Consider the following 15,448-nt stretch of genomic DNA (forward strand, 5'->3'; position numbering starts at 1 on the left):
CTGATCCAATTTTTGGTCAAGTGAATAACTATTACATTAACATTTTCAACAATTTTACAATTATTTTTCAGGGGGACAATACATCTCGAGGGATCTTATATTATGTCACAACATTTTTATTACGTCGCATCATGACAAAAAACAGGAGACATGGATTTTAAATGTGTTTACTGTACTGCGGTATTGTTCAAAGTACAATACTAAAGCTATTGTTGAAAATACGAAATGGAATGTCCTTTTATGGTAGTAGTTGCTGACGTGTTTCCCTGTGTTTTCTTTTGTGTGTGCGCAACAAACAACGACGACAATTACAGACTAGAAACATGATGGCCGCCGATCAAGAACTGATGCATAGAGTGAAACAAGAAATGGAAACTGACACAAATGGAGTTGCGATTCCAGAGGAAAGGGGGACTGTTATTTGGAACTATGTCTTGACAAACAGATTAATTGAGTTATGGCAAGAACAACCGTTTCTGTACGACATTAATAACGTATATTACAAAGACAAAATTGTGAAAGCAAACGCTTTAGAAGATATAGCAAACAAAATGGGAATCACTGGTAGGTATGCTAAGCCTAGTAGGTTGGTCACTACTTAGTGTGTTTCCTATCGCACTACCGTTTGTTGACAGTATAATCGCTCCGTTTACGGCTAGCATAAATCATCGTAGCCTAAGTCTAGACTTAGGCCTAAGCACATAAGGAACGCACATAAAAGCGTTTAAGAAGGCCTTAGGTAACTTGATTGAATTATTCAATTGATCGAGTTTGTAAAATATGATCTTATTGTATGATTAACCACTCAAATCATTGCTTAAATGGCGTATCACTTTTTTTAAATTGTGTGTGACAAAAAAAAAAGGCCTAGTCTTAGAATCGTACTAAAAGTGGGTGTGGCCAGCTGTGAATTGAGGTGACCGTACTTTATATTTTGTAAAGTAATTTTTTGGAAATACCTATCATCCCACTTTGGTTTCCATCTTGAAATCATGAATTGTATTTATTATTATTTATTTACACAGTATTTGAAAGAATGTCTTTCTTATTTTCAGTGGAAGATGTCAAAGCAAAGATCAAAGGTGTACGGAGCCAATTTGTACGTGAAAAAAAGCGTCTTCGAGATTGTACTGAAGATGATCCTAAACCAAAATGGCCCCACTATTCAAAATTGACATTCTTAGAGAACTTTATTTCTGCTAAACCAGGTACTACTAATAAGGTATGATAATCATTCATGAAGAATTTTTATTTCTTTTATATTAATTACAGAATTATGCAAGTTACCATTTGTTCCTCATAGACCTTGAAATCTCTTTCCCACCCTAGAACAAAACAAAAACACACAGAAATACTAAACAAAAATCATCCTGCAAAGATTCAAGATATATTTTCCCCCTGAAAAATATTTGAATATGCCAAAAAATTGTCATATTGGCTGGAATTAATTTTTAAGTTTTTGGGGGACATCTTTAAAACTGAGTTGTAAAGTTTAGTATTTTTATCTACAAATAGGCATAGAAAAACTCTAAACCAATGATATACTGGAAATTAAATGATTAACGAATGGTGAAAAAAGTTGTCCTAATCGAGATTCAAACACGGAATCCTCTGCTTGATATACTGACATCCTACCATTAGACCACTGACTGGGGCTGCCGTTCATAATAATAATATATAAATTTTCTTTATAATTTCAGAAAGATCATAATGAAGAAGATAAAGAATGGATGGAATATGAAGATGCACCACACGACTATTTTGGTAATAAGGAATACCAAACACAACCACAGCCAGTAGTCGAACAATATGTAGAACCTCAACCTCTACCACAAACTCCACCACCACCACCACCACCACCACAACCACAACCAGTTGCTTCACAATTACCTTATTCAAACTCGCCAAGACTTTCAAAACGACCCAAGAGAAAAACAAATGAAAGTGCTATTGTACGACGATATCTGTCCATGATTGATAAAGTTAATAGGCCGAGTAACAACAATGTGAATGGTAATTGTAATAACCAGGAAATTGCTACTAAAACAGACGATGATGATGAAATATTTGCTAAGTACATCGCGACGGAGCTACGAACAATTCCAGATCCCCATGTGAAACGGTCTGTGAAACTGCAGATACATCAGGCAATCTTTAAGGCACATTCCATAACAAGCATACCTCAAACCAGCTCGCAACCAAGCCATCCAAAAAGACGTAAGAATTATGCGACTGCGAATCACAGTGATGGGCAACATGGAAACTATTATCCAATGAACGATGAGGATTTAGCTTCAACGTCGTTTTCCGTTCCGTCTTTATTCACAGATAGAGTGAGTCCAAATGTTCATATGTCCATGGGAAATGGAGAAGTTTGAATAATTTTAATTATAGAGTTTAAATTTTCTTTAGCACATTTTTAAATTTGAATCTGCCATAACATGAATCTGCCAAACATTTAACAAAAAACTTCAATGTTTTAACAATTTTATGGAGATAAAATTGCTTGCTCACATTGTATTATTTTCCTGTGAAACGAATGAGCGGCAATATGTATGTTTAACACTAGACCCAAGGTATTTGTACGGATGAAAGGTAAAGGTACCTAAACATGTTGAGATTATGCACCTTGCAATACAAAGAATTGCAATATTTATCATCTTTAAAGGGCATACAGTACAACCCTGTATGGAAAGTATAATGGAAAATAAGCTTAGTACTTTACGCAGACAATTTTATACAATAGCATATAGCTGATCTTTTAATTTTGATAAACTTATTTGAACACAATTTAGTTGTAATTGTTATCCCTTTTAAATTGCTTAATATACATGCTTTGTATAATTGTTCAATATGTGGCCTTTTAAAATGTCTATTCAGTATGCTGCAACTATATTTCATGTGTATGTACTAAATTTTACTGTCTCTAGTGCAATGAACAGTTACAGTAAGGTTTATTCAATTATTTGTCAATTAAAACATTATTGACCAAAAAAATACATTTTGTATTGTTAATATAAACAAATTTTATTGAACACTTTTTATAGTAAAATTTTATACCATAACATAAAAAAAAAATCAATTTAGAGATAATTCACAAATATGAATGAGAAAAAGAAATGTTGGAAATACAGTTTTAATGTAAAAAATGTTTTTTAAATTATTTTTTTTCAAGTTTAAAAAAAACTTCTAAATTCCTAGCAGCTACATATTGAATATTATTGATAGATGTTGATTGACTTTAGTTGGACATTTTTTAAGATGCTATCAATATATAATATTGATTCAATATTATATTACTTTTTTTTAAAATTGCATTCCTGTTTTCAAAATTATAAAAGTAATATTTTAAACAATATTTGTCAAATTTTAATTACATTAAAAGAAACGATTTATGAACAAAGGGAATACTATAGTAAACTAAATATATTTGGTTGTATCAAAATGATGAAAAAAAAAACATTTTGAAAAATGTTATGCAATATTAAATGAAAAAAAAGAGATTATAAAAAAGCCTGTACTATTACTGAATACTTCAGTAATGGTAAGTTTAATTTATAGTTGGTGAAAAATTTGGTTTTTAAAAAAGAACAAGTCTGATATTAACAAGGTCAAGTAAAATAATTATACTTGGGAGAGAATTTGAAATCTAACCATTTTGCTATACAGTACATAGAAAGTACATCTTCACTGTACACAATTTGTTTCATACATTATTTGTATGGTTTGTTTTTAAGTTGTAACATACTCTTTTTATGCATTGTCTTTCTAACTGCAATTGTGGAATTCCAAAAAAAATGTATATATGCTACTTATTTATTTTGAATAAAAGGAAAATTCATTTGATTGAGTTTAATGTGTATGTTCATAAGAACACCCATTTGCATATGGTGCCTCTTTCAAGACACTACTATGGTACTTGGCTGAGCAGTTCTTCAAACTGTGTTGGAAAGTTACATTCATAATTCAACAGAACAAGTAACAAAAGGTCTGGGTCTGCTTTTGCTCCAAAAAAATATGAAGTGCCAACAGAGTTAAGAGGAGTTGAAATCAATACGATACTGTATGTTCATGGAGCTATGCTCCATGGTATGTTCAACTATAAAAGTATAAAGAAATAATGTTTTCAGTTTTGGTAAAGTTGTGATTAGGTTAGAACTAAAGTCTGATCAACTTGTTGAGCAACTGAACGCACTCATAGTACCATGTTTCGAATTAATACAGTATTAGCAAAAAGATAAATATTTTGGCAGATATGGCGTTTCATACATATAAATTGAGCACACAATAATCGCAAAAAAAATCGAAATGCTGAAGTGTGGACTAACATAAAAAAAGACAATAAATACAGACTTGGGGAAAAGTAAAAGTGCATTTAGTTGTTCAAAAGTTGGAATGATTACTCTTGCACAACTACTGTAAATACTGTACTTTCAGTTATGTTATGTTAAGTTATGTATCAACCTAATAAAACACAGTTGATTTGTACTTTAAGCTTGGTTCCCACTTGGACACAACGTAAGGACGTAGACGCAAAGCAAGCGAGTTGACCAATGACAAGCAACTGTTCGAATAATTCATCGCTTGTCATTGGTCAAATCACTTATGTTGCGTTACGTTGTTACGTTGCGTCTCTAGTGGGAACTAAGCTTTATACTAAGCTCTATACACCAAGAACACTATTAACACAAGAACAGACGTATGCATTAAAATATAAATATTTATTTCCATCATATTTTTTAACATGTTTCAGAAATAGTTTTTGTCGATTTTCTTAAACAAAGAATGTTGCCCTCAGCAAATTTTCAATGGGATTGAAGTTAATCTTAAATTTATACCAATTTGAATCGAGGAAGGTTGAAGAAAGAAGTGAAGTTTATAGAGTCTTAAATATAAAACCTTTAAAGTCTATTCAACATAAGTAAACTTTTATTTTGGAGTATTAACCCTTTGAAGACATGGCCCTTATTCCGTAGTGTCCCAAGACATCACAGGTTGACTTTTTGGGGTCACTGAATTACAGTTTTTGAGCATTTGAACTAGATCAAACAAAAAAAAAACAATTTTTTGGAAGGCCAAATCATTTCATATAACAATAAAACCAATTGCAGAAAGTTAGTCATAAAAATGTTATTTGCATTTTTCCTAAACTATTAAAAATACCTTATTTAGCCTCAGTCACATGGGGTAGAAACTTCTTCAAAGGGTTGGAGTTTATTAAGAGAGTTAGTGCAGTGCAGAAAAGCTGATAAATTCTAGACAATTTCAAAAAAAATAGTTTGCAGAAGTTAGGCCATGAACCTTCTTTCTTTACCTAAAACTAATTTGATTTTTCAGCGAATCAAATAACAGTATTTTAGTCATGTGATCCTGCAGATAGAGCCTTAAAAAACTTGTGGAGACTACAAACTTTTCCAATGTGTGATAAATTCAATGTTTGCAAACAAAAGTTTGGAAAAGTTTGTTAGTGTAGACTAGGTTAATAAAGGAATATGAAAACATGTTATCTCCATGGTTTAGAGAAATAATTATATATTTTTGGGATGAACAGAGAGTAGGTCAAAGTTAATCTGTAATTTTTAATTAAAAGAATTAAATTATACATATTCCTAAATAAAATATTTCTGGTAATGAAACAGATTACACAGTAAAGTAAAAATTATATGGGAAGATTCACACACTTTATAATGAAAAATAATAATTATTTCAATTTATTGTCTATTAAACAAAATGTATTTTATATTAGTATGTGTTACTATAATGGACAAATAAATAGAAACTTTATGTTTATATAAAAAGTCTATACATACATACAATACTCGGATGGATGTTGATATAAAGAAAAAATACTATTAACTAGCTCTTGTAAGCCTGGTCTGATTCTAAACATACCTGTATACAGTAAACTGTATATCCTCTTCACATCAACACCTCCAATACCTTGGCAACTTGCCAGTTGTAATTATAAAAAATCCAACACACACACACACACCCCCACTGTATCTCTACATATGACAATATTGATCCAGTACTGTAGGCAAATTCCATAATACAGGATCATATATTACCTGTATCATGGGGAAGGTTAGGTAAGTTTGGGTGAATGATACAGGCATCACATGTGAAACAGATACTGTGTGATCATTGCCTATCCCTGGACAAATTTAGATACAGTACCGATCATCAATTGTCATCACACGCCATCTCACTAACTATTCTCTCTCACTCAACAAAAAATGTAATATTAATCTCTCATCCATACTTCTATATAATAACTTATTTACATAATAATATTTTGTATTTACAAAGCCTGAGAGTATTAAAACATTATATAAACAGAACTAACTAAATCTGCATGGCAATCATCAAATAAATATTAATATTTATAATTATTGATCGCCTTTCACAAAGAACAATAACAAATGTTTACATACCAAGAATCTGAATTAATATTGTTTTTATCAGGTATAAACCAGCACTGTGTGATATCAAGATGATGAAGTTATAAGATAGACTTAAACAAAGGTAATATAATGTGTTAATTAGGACACAGTATAACATGATCACAATGGTTCTGCATAACATAGCTCACAACAGATACACTCCCAACAATAAATGAACTTGTTTCGACAATGAAGCCTCTGTGGTCTAATGGTTATGCTGCTCGCTTTGTTATCGATAGGTTGGTGGTCCAAATCCTGCCAAAGACATTTTATCGCACAATCAATTTATGGGACTATATCCGTTGTGAGCTATGCTAAGTGGTACCATTGTAACTATATTAACATATGTTGTCCCAGTTAAGCACTGTATTATGTTTGACATACCTGGGACATACCTATTCTCCCCGAATTCATGGTACCATTAAATAAGAATAAAACAAACTGAATACAGTCTTACAAGAATACAAACACAGATCAACAAACATGTTATCTTTCACATGGATTTCTAATAAAAATCTCTCATGATTGTAATGCAGAAAAAGTTTATCAAATTATCTTGTAACTTTAACTATGCTTCTTTGCCATCAATGTGTAGGGCTGCGATCTAATTTTTGTCTGTAGGTGCTGCATGACATACTCTTTGGTTTTCCAATGTACTTTTAAGTCAACTATATGCTAGATGTAAATAGCCTAGCACTGCAAGAAGAGTACCTCTCAGCTAGGCTTCTCAAGATTGGCAGACATCCAGATAACTAGTAGGATGAGTGATCTGATCCTGTAGTACGATGTATGATGATCACATGATCTGGACCTCTAGCAATGAGCTAAGATGAGACAAAATGTATCTTCTTAAATCCTTCAGATACTACATTAGCAATATGCTAAGAATACAGTACATGACCTTTGACTCTTTAGCATCTCTAATACATTGGCCAGTGTCTGTTGAATTCAAATTATCAGTTTTAACTGTCCATGAATTCCAATGTTTCATTTAGTACCCTGAGAAGCCATAAACATAAAGCCAGCTTGTGTGTTAGAGTAAGACTCCATTGTGTGTGAGCTGACACCTGGAATTTTCACCTTTACACCTGTGATTCCTGGCATGCTTTTGGTATTTGTTACTGAAATGAAATTGAAACATTAAATAAAATTATTCATCTAATTCAGTATAAGTTGTTATGTCTTTTGTCTAATTAGACATTACAGCTTTTGGTAGCCAATTCTCGGTATTGTATCTATAATTTATACAGTGTCATAAACAAATTCTGTGATAAAGTGTCACATATGTACCACATGTGACGCCTGTATCATAGACCATAGTAGCTTAATATGAAATAATGATATACATGTGACGCCTATATCATAGGCCATATTAACTTATTATGAAATAATATACATGTGGTACATATGTAATACTGTATTACAGAATTTTCATATGATACTATAATATAGTATAACCAAAGAACTTATAACACAAGAATCTCCTGTTCGTCCGAAGCGCGTAACAATTTCGAAAGGCATTGTGGGATAGAATAGAGCTATGGGTGGCGCCATTGTGAGCCATGGAGTAGGGCGCCCGCATCAAATTAGAAAGTCAAAATCATAGAGGGGATCTGCTAATGCTCTAGGGGGATAGAATAATTGACTGAGGAGTAGGGCGCCCGCATCAAATTAGAAAGTCAAAATCATAGAGGGGATCTGCTAATACTCTAGGGGGGGGGGGGGGGGTAGAGTAATTGACTTCCTAGTTTGGAGGGGGCGCTGCTCCATGCTGTGAAATGGCGTCGCCCAGTTTGACCTTTTAACCCTGTACTTCCGATACTGTGTTTTGAATGCAAATTGAAGAACAGGAGATTCTTGCGTTATAAGTTCTTTGGTATAACTGGGTGTTTATGGGGTGTTCCGTTTAGGAATTTAAATTCATTACTGGACCTTAAGCACAAAAACAAGCATGGTTTAGAAATGAAGTTTTTGAAAAAAATGATGTTTACCTGGTTGTACTGGAGGAATTTGCTTAAATAAACTTAACCCATTAGGTGTTGACAACCTTCTCAATACAGGTGTGTCAGTCTGCAAGAAAAGAAACAAACAAACATAAATTTAGATGATGGTAAAAGTAATTTACTAATGGGGAACAATGTTCACTATACATATAAGATGGGAAGTGGGCAGTTGTGGTATCTTATTTTTCTTAATAATTGTTATGTTTGTTTGTGAGTTATGTACTGGGCCCTGTGGGAGAACATTCTCTATATTGAAGAGCCTACCCAGTATAAGAAATAACTAAAAATAATACTAAAACTGTCATTTTCACACACACTGTTACACATACATCATCCAATTGAGTTTTTATCACCAGAGGGGACTACAAATCAAATCATTTTGTCAACTGGAATATTCACTCTTTTATATCATTGTACTGATCACAAATGTCGACAAAATTTGAAATAATAAATCACATTTCAATAGAAAAATGTTAGAGATAAGATTTATTACCCTAAATGTGTGAGTAGTGTTTGGCCTACTTGACTCCCAAACAAACTGACTTGCTAACTTCTCTTTCGTCCGTCGATTCTGATCATCTTGCATGTGGACAGCACTGGATATTCGACCTCTTGACCTTTGTGGCTGCATAAGAAATTAATGAATCAGTTATTAACCTTTCGCTAATAATGACTCAAGCTGGGTATACAGTATGTTAGAGGTGTGTGGCACATGTGAATTGTTGAAAATAACTGATTTAGGCAGTTTACAAGCAAACTTACAAATCCTCCCTGTCTGCTGCCACCATTTTCTTTTTGTGCAGATACTTCGTTTTGTATTGGTGGCAGCATAGCATTGCGGCTCCAAGGACCTGACGGAGACGGAATCCTCTGGGGAGGAGAACCTAGACGTTCTGCGGCATTAGGATTATTTCTGAAAGAAAGATCAAAAATATTACATTAAATTCATTAATTTGTGATTCTGGATACCTGTACAAAGTTGGTAACGTTTTTTATTGACGATATTTTTTAGAAATAAGATTCTCGACGTACGTAGCTAAAGTTGTTCATAATGCTTGCACACATGCAGATAGACTTGTTTTCAAAGTGGGCTAAGCTTGCCCTTTTGCATGTTGGGAAATAGCGTTAATGTTTACATGAAAACTCTCTATTATGAATTAAAACATGTTTGATTACTTACAGTCTTTTTCCTTGTACATAGTCCTCCATTTGAAGTTGCGAGGACTGCAGCCTCTGAGAGTCAATTGGTTTTAACCTAGAATTACCCCTGAGCCTAGCAGACGGTGATCTTAAATGGCTGCTAGCCATTGGCCGATGAACTCCTGATAATGGACGGTGATAAGGAAGAGGAAGATCATCCCTGAAAAGGATAAAGTAAAGTTTCTTCACACTAATATTTTACGAAACACTTTGGCAAAATAAAAGAGGCAACCAAACATTGTTTGTTAACTTACGTTAATACTGATTGAGGGCGGTCTCTTCCATCAATGGCACGTTGGTGAATTACTTTAGCATTGATTGTCATAAGGCCATCGAGACCGGTCATCATGCCGAACCCACTAGCCATTCCAAACGAGGGCGTACCAGCTCTTGTCTAACAAAAAAGAAAAGATATATGATGTTAATAATAATTGTTCAATAAAGATTAAAAACATTTTTATGCATTCGTTTTCTGTGAAATAAAATATAAAAATATTGAAGGTTTATTTGAGTTCTTTGTTATTTGCAATTACTTTAACAGACACTGTTTGCTCTAATTTCTATTTTCTTGGAAAAGTACATACATTGCATTAAAATGAGATGTTTTTAATATTGTATAATAATTTTCATTGTGTTCAATTCAGCATAATGTATACATCTATCAGGCTTAATTAGATTTAACATGAAAAGTATATACAATGTATGAACAAAGGTTTAGAATGTATGTTATTTGTCTCTACAGTAAACGAACATACTGTAGGGATCACACTAAAATATAACTATATCGTGTGAATTACAAATATTTAAACAAGCATTTCATTAATATTAATTTATGCACAATATAATTGTTTGACTTTACATAAATAAATTTGACTAAACTGAAATATGAAAACTTACAGATGATGAACCTAATTTAATATGCGTATGATCAATCAATCGACACACAGGAGCCATTGGATAAGGACTCATTGATGGGTCAAAGGTCGGCACCACAGTGTTCATTGTTGAGTCTCTTGATTCTAAATCATGGGACATTCCAATAAAAAATTTATCTGCAAAAAAAAAAAAAAAATAAGTTGTCTTGTCTACCTTAATCATTCCAACGATCATTGCTCATGGCAATTTGGACTTAGATGTTACACTTTTCAACTACATGCACCCCTAAGGGTCACATCATGTCAGTGCTGTCAATCCAAGTGTTCTCTCATCTGTCCGTCTAGTAATTATTAACCATTCTTAAAAAGGCCCTTTCATACTTGTTTACAGTTTTTTCCCTTGTAAATTACAGTTGTCATCTTGATGAAAAGCCATGTAGAATCATGTATCTGTACACAGGTTAAACTAAGAGAACACCAACAATGTGTACATAATAGTTGATTTGTCTCTGAATAGAAGTTGGGCATAGTAGTATTTAAACAGATATTTTTCCTAATTTGTTTCACAAGAAACTGTGCCAAACTGTATTTAGAATACTCTACATACTGTAGGAGATGTTCCCACTAGGCAACGTAAGTGATCTGACCAATCACAAGCGACGGGTTGTTTGAATTGTCGCTTGTTATTGGTCAGATCACTTGTGTTGCGTCTGTGTCCTTGTGTTCCGCCTCCAGAGGGAACCAAGCCTAAGAAGCTACAAAGCAGTATTTCTCAGTGACAACAACCAAAAGATGATAAAGTCAACAAAATTAAAGTGTATGATGGTCTTGCCATACAATGCTGTTTTATTGTACACTTACCGTTTCCTAACTCCACATGTTTCTTTACTAGTTGCTTCAGCCAATGTATAACACGGCACCAAACATTGTCAAACACCTGTAATGTTATACCATTTTGTACTGAGCTATTTGGCGTGATTGGTGGGTAGCCCTCACGCCGCTTACGTACTAAATGTTGACTGCATACACCATCTTCATCTCTAAAATTATAACAATTTTATTACATGATATAGCTAAACACAAATGTCATGTTATAAAGGTATATATATAGACTCAGTCATGAGAATGGATCCAATTAATGCATGGTGTATATGATATGAATCAACCAATGAAACTATGTTATAAATATTATTTAATTCACATTTTAATATGAAAATATAAATTGAACAAGGACCTATCTCTATAAAGATGAGGCGCAGTTGATATTAACACATTTTAATTTCATACATACCCTGCCCTGCAGTCATAGGCTAGGTACTCTTCCACAAGACCATCGGATTCAAATATCTCCTCTTCTAAATGTGGTAGATAAGTTCCTCTAAGCTCAGGACATATACTGATTGGTTCAATCTTTTGTCCAGTTACAACCAACCTAAAAATATTATACATTATCAAGTCAAGTCAAAAGTATCATTTATTGTCATTTTTTCTAAAAAGAAAAAAACATAGAAATTCTGTTTGCTCTGTTGGCGGAGCACAATATCCAACGGACACAACACGTACTCAAAACAAAAACATTACAAAAATGTCTACATGATTTTTAAGGCTCTAATAGCTCCTGGAAAGAAACTATTTGTAAATCGTGCCTTATTGGCCTTAATAGAACGAAATCGCTGACTGCTGCACATCAACTGGAACATACTAGAGGCCAATAAATGTTGTTATTGTTCTTTTAATGTTTCCTCACACACTTTTCAATACATTTTTTATCACAAAAAATGATCTGATGCTTGAATATACTCCCACCCCTCAGTTTAGGCCAAATTCAGACACTGGACTTTGGTATAAAATTCATTGTTAATGTAATCCGACTATAAGCTGGGACTACACTATGTCATATGGCAACATATTGTGGCAAAGAATACAGGTTACAGTATGTCTTTTAATAACTTACTCTTCTATTTCATTGACCCCAATATCTCCCTCGTTGTCCACAACGTCAAGCAATATGCTACCAGTTGCAGGCCGAGGGGCGTCAGCTGGTATAATTTCAAATCCGTCATCTAAAGGTGGTGTAAGCTGTTTCCCTAATACCCTGCAAATATTTAAAAAGTGAATTTATAACCAAAATTGTCATAACATTATTTTTTTAAATACATTTTTTTAATGACCTGGACTGCCAATATTTATGTGATATATTATCATGAAATTAATGTTTGTTTTCCCAGAACTTCAACAATAAAACAGTAAAAGTGTTCTTTAAATAAATGAGGTCAAAAAAGTCATATAGTTCATCCAACAAACACATTCCAGTAAGATCATCTGAAATTACATATTTTTTTATTTATAAAAAAGGTTAATAACCGATTTGTTCAAAATGACCTGGTTACCTTAAATGTGGAAATCGTAAGTTCCACTGTTGACATTCAGTGTGTAACTGGGTTGTACTCTGACTCTTCTGACCTTCGTACAACAGCCTATCTATCTCCTCAAACAGTACCCTCACTGTCTTGGCTGCCTGCTTATCAAACTCCTACAACATAAAGATGAGCATGTTTACAGTTTTCAGAAATATCAAGTAGTCATAATGGACACTTATTGAAATATAATGAGGCAGTGATAAGTAATATCTGGGAATTTCAGGAAAGAATTAAATCAAATATAACTTACAAACTACACTACTGTACATTTATTTTACTACTGTTGAACTGATTTAAAGATCCTATACAATTGAATCTGTGAAATCAGATTTCTAAATTTCTTTCGTACACATGGATAAAAATTATAGAAGATGATAGGAAAAGAAAAATAAATAAAGTATATGCACACTTTGGCCAATAATCACTCTGATTGGAGAAGTCTTGTTAAATGCGCTATGTCACAAGACGTTTAGAATTCGTGATTTGGAAAGTCGAACCTTGGTTCCAACTTGGATGCAATGTAAGGATGTAAGCATGCTGCAAGTAATTTGACCAATCACGACACGGCAGATCATCCAAACTGTTGCTTGTAATTGGTCAACTCACTTGCATTGCACTATGCATTGCGTTACATCTTGAGAAACCAGTTTGTCCTTTCCCGCTTACTTATTTTAAACTTGCATTATTAGAGAAATTCTTAATTATGGTCTGATAAAATGTTTTCTTTCCGAATATAGTTTTTTTTAAAAAGACTTTACTATTTTGCTATTATGAAGTAATTTGTTGGGTCAAAAAGTAATTCAGATTGTTAAAAACCACTGACATTTTCAGATTTACTAACTAAAATCTGTCACCTGACACAGTGACAGGGGTGTTTCATAAATTTTGGATATATTCGAGTTGTAGCTCTCTTCTCGGAGAGAATAGGCAATGTGGGTTTATCCAGGTAAGCTAGGCACGAAATAGACTACTATATTGAAATTAATTATAGCAAGTTGAGAAGCGCACTTATGGCTGTCAGGATGTATTGAATAATCGATAATTTAGGCGACAGTTGTGCAGTATATGACATTTTAAATGAGAATTACTTGAAATTAGACTAATTAAAACTAATTATTAAAATGAAAGATGACATGACATGTAACAGATGATGGAAGACAAAGAATGCTTGATTATAATAATGACAGTGTAAAGATGAGCATTAAAAACAAAAGCCCAATTAGCATCTCCTTTTAAAATCTACAAACTGATTGTAATTAAACGACAGTGACTGAACAGAATTTGTTCGCGCAAATCCGATGTTTGCGCAGAGAAAAATCGAGCTACCATTTCCACGACATTAAGCCAATAGCCAATTTCATTTCCATCACGTGTCTGCTATGTTTTTCGATTTGCATGAGTGCTAAAAGAACGCGTCAACTCATTTCCCGGGCTCTGATTGGTTGCACAATATTAAAGTAGAAACTGATTTTGCTGAAACTACACACTGAAGAAAAAAAAATGATGGCAGAAAGGGATTTTTGAATTATATGAATATGCATGAAGGCTGATGATTCTGAATCGCATGCATAAATTCAGCTAGTGGAAAACAGGTATAAAACTTAAAAGCAAAAAAAAATCTCTATAAAACTCTATTATTTAAATCATATTTTTGGATTATTTAAAATTGTGCGGTATTTTTTCAAGGATCAAAACATATTCTGTATACCAAACCTAAACTAATTCCTCAATGCCTATACTAAGCCTGATGTTATTGCCAGAGCATCACCAAATAAGGGGCAAAATTCCTAGAATGTCAATCAATACATTAGTTGTTTATCCAAGCTGGTCAATTACCTTGACATGCATGTTCACATGTCTGTGCCCTCATTAAACAAGGCCTCTTGAATTTCATGTTTCTGTCTATTTTCAGAGCAATTATTTTTCCAATTTAAAGTCTATTTAGTATTAAATTTTTAGGCAAAAAATATACAATTACAACTAACTGTATAAAATGCAATTGTATTGTATTACATTTGACGTAATAAATAAGTATATTAAATGATTTTTTAAAAAGGAATGCACATTTCTTTAATTAAATTTGTAAATTCTTGCAATAATATTAAAATTGAAAATTTTCATTTTCAACTGTAGCCCAGGCATATTTCCTAGTTTAAGAATGATAATTGCTTGCATCAGAAGACGATTAGAAAAGCTCAAGTGTCGGAGTTGACTTTGACCATTGATTATGGTTGGTAACTACCTACAGTACAGTATTTTCGATAATTGGCAAACCTGCAGGTACTGTGTACTGTACTTAAAAATATTATTTCAATATTAATTAAAGATAAACATTTATTGAAAAAATGTAAACTTTCCAAATTTAACAATTTTTATAAAATTATGTTAATATACTCGCAATTTTTGATGTACATTTATTGCAAATTTTCAACTAAAAAGTGTAAAAATGTACTGTATATAATATTAACCCTTCTTTTCAATAGTAGTAAGAGTATGTATCCTTAATC

General features: G+C 32.8%; 2 protein-coding genes across 4 annotated transcripts in view; one reads left to right on the forward strand and one right to left on the reverse strand.

Moving 5' to 3' along the window:
• Positions 1-157: 157 nt before the first annotated feature.
• On the forward strand, positions 158-3,830 carry LOC140051347 (uncharacterized). The gene is made up of 3 exons (XM_072096534.1): positions 158-564; positions 1,056-1,222; positions 1,701-3,830. The coding sequence occupies exons 1-3, from the start codon at positions 324-326 to the stop codon at positions 2,376-2,378; spliced, it is 1,086 nt and encodes a 361-aa protein (XP_071952635.1). The 5' UTR covers positions 158-323; the 3' UTR covers positions 2,379-3,830.
• A 918-nt stretch (positions 3,831-4,748) lies between these two features.
• Positions 4,749-15,448, reverse strand: part of LOC140051346 (protein FAM149B1-like) — a 46,718-nt gene continuing 36,018 nt past the window's right edge. For all 3 annotated transcript variants that reach the window (XM_072096533.1, XM_072096531.1, XM_072096532.1), the window contains 11 exons: positions 12,912-13,054; positions 12,476-12,616; positions 11,813-11,953; positions 11,383-11,561; positions 10,544-10,698; positions 9,901-10,040; positions 9,627-9,806; positions 9,209-9,359; positions 8,940-9,071; positions 8,435-8,513; positions 4,749-7,564 (listed from right to left, as the gene is read on the reverse strand). In XM_072096533.1, the coding sequence (XP_071952634.1) occupies positions 7,431-7,564; positions 8,435-8,513; positions 8,940-9,071; positions 9,209-9,359; positions 9,627-9,806; positions 9,901-10,040; positions 10,544-10,698; positions 11,383-11,561; positions 11,813-11,953; positions 12,476-12,616; positions 12,912-13,054 (1,575 nt within the window). In that variant the 3' untranslated portion in view covers positions 4,749-7,430. The remainder of the gene's footprint in view (positions 7,565-8,434; positions 8,514-8,939; positions 9,072-9,208; positions 9,360-9,626; positions 9,807-9,900; positions 10,041-10,543; positions 10,699-11,382; positions 11,562-11,812; positions 11,954-12,475; positions 12,617-12,911; positions 13,055-15,448) is intronic.

Source organism: Antedon mediterranea, chromosome 6 (assembly GCF_964355755.1).
Source record: "Antedon mediterranea chromosome 6, ecAntMedi1.1, whole genome shotgun sequence".
NCBI classification, from domain to species: Eukaryota; Metazoa; Echinodermata; class Crinoidea; order Comatulida; family Antedonidae; genus Antedon; species Antedon mediterranea.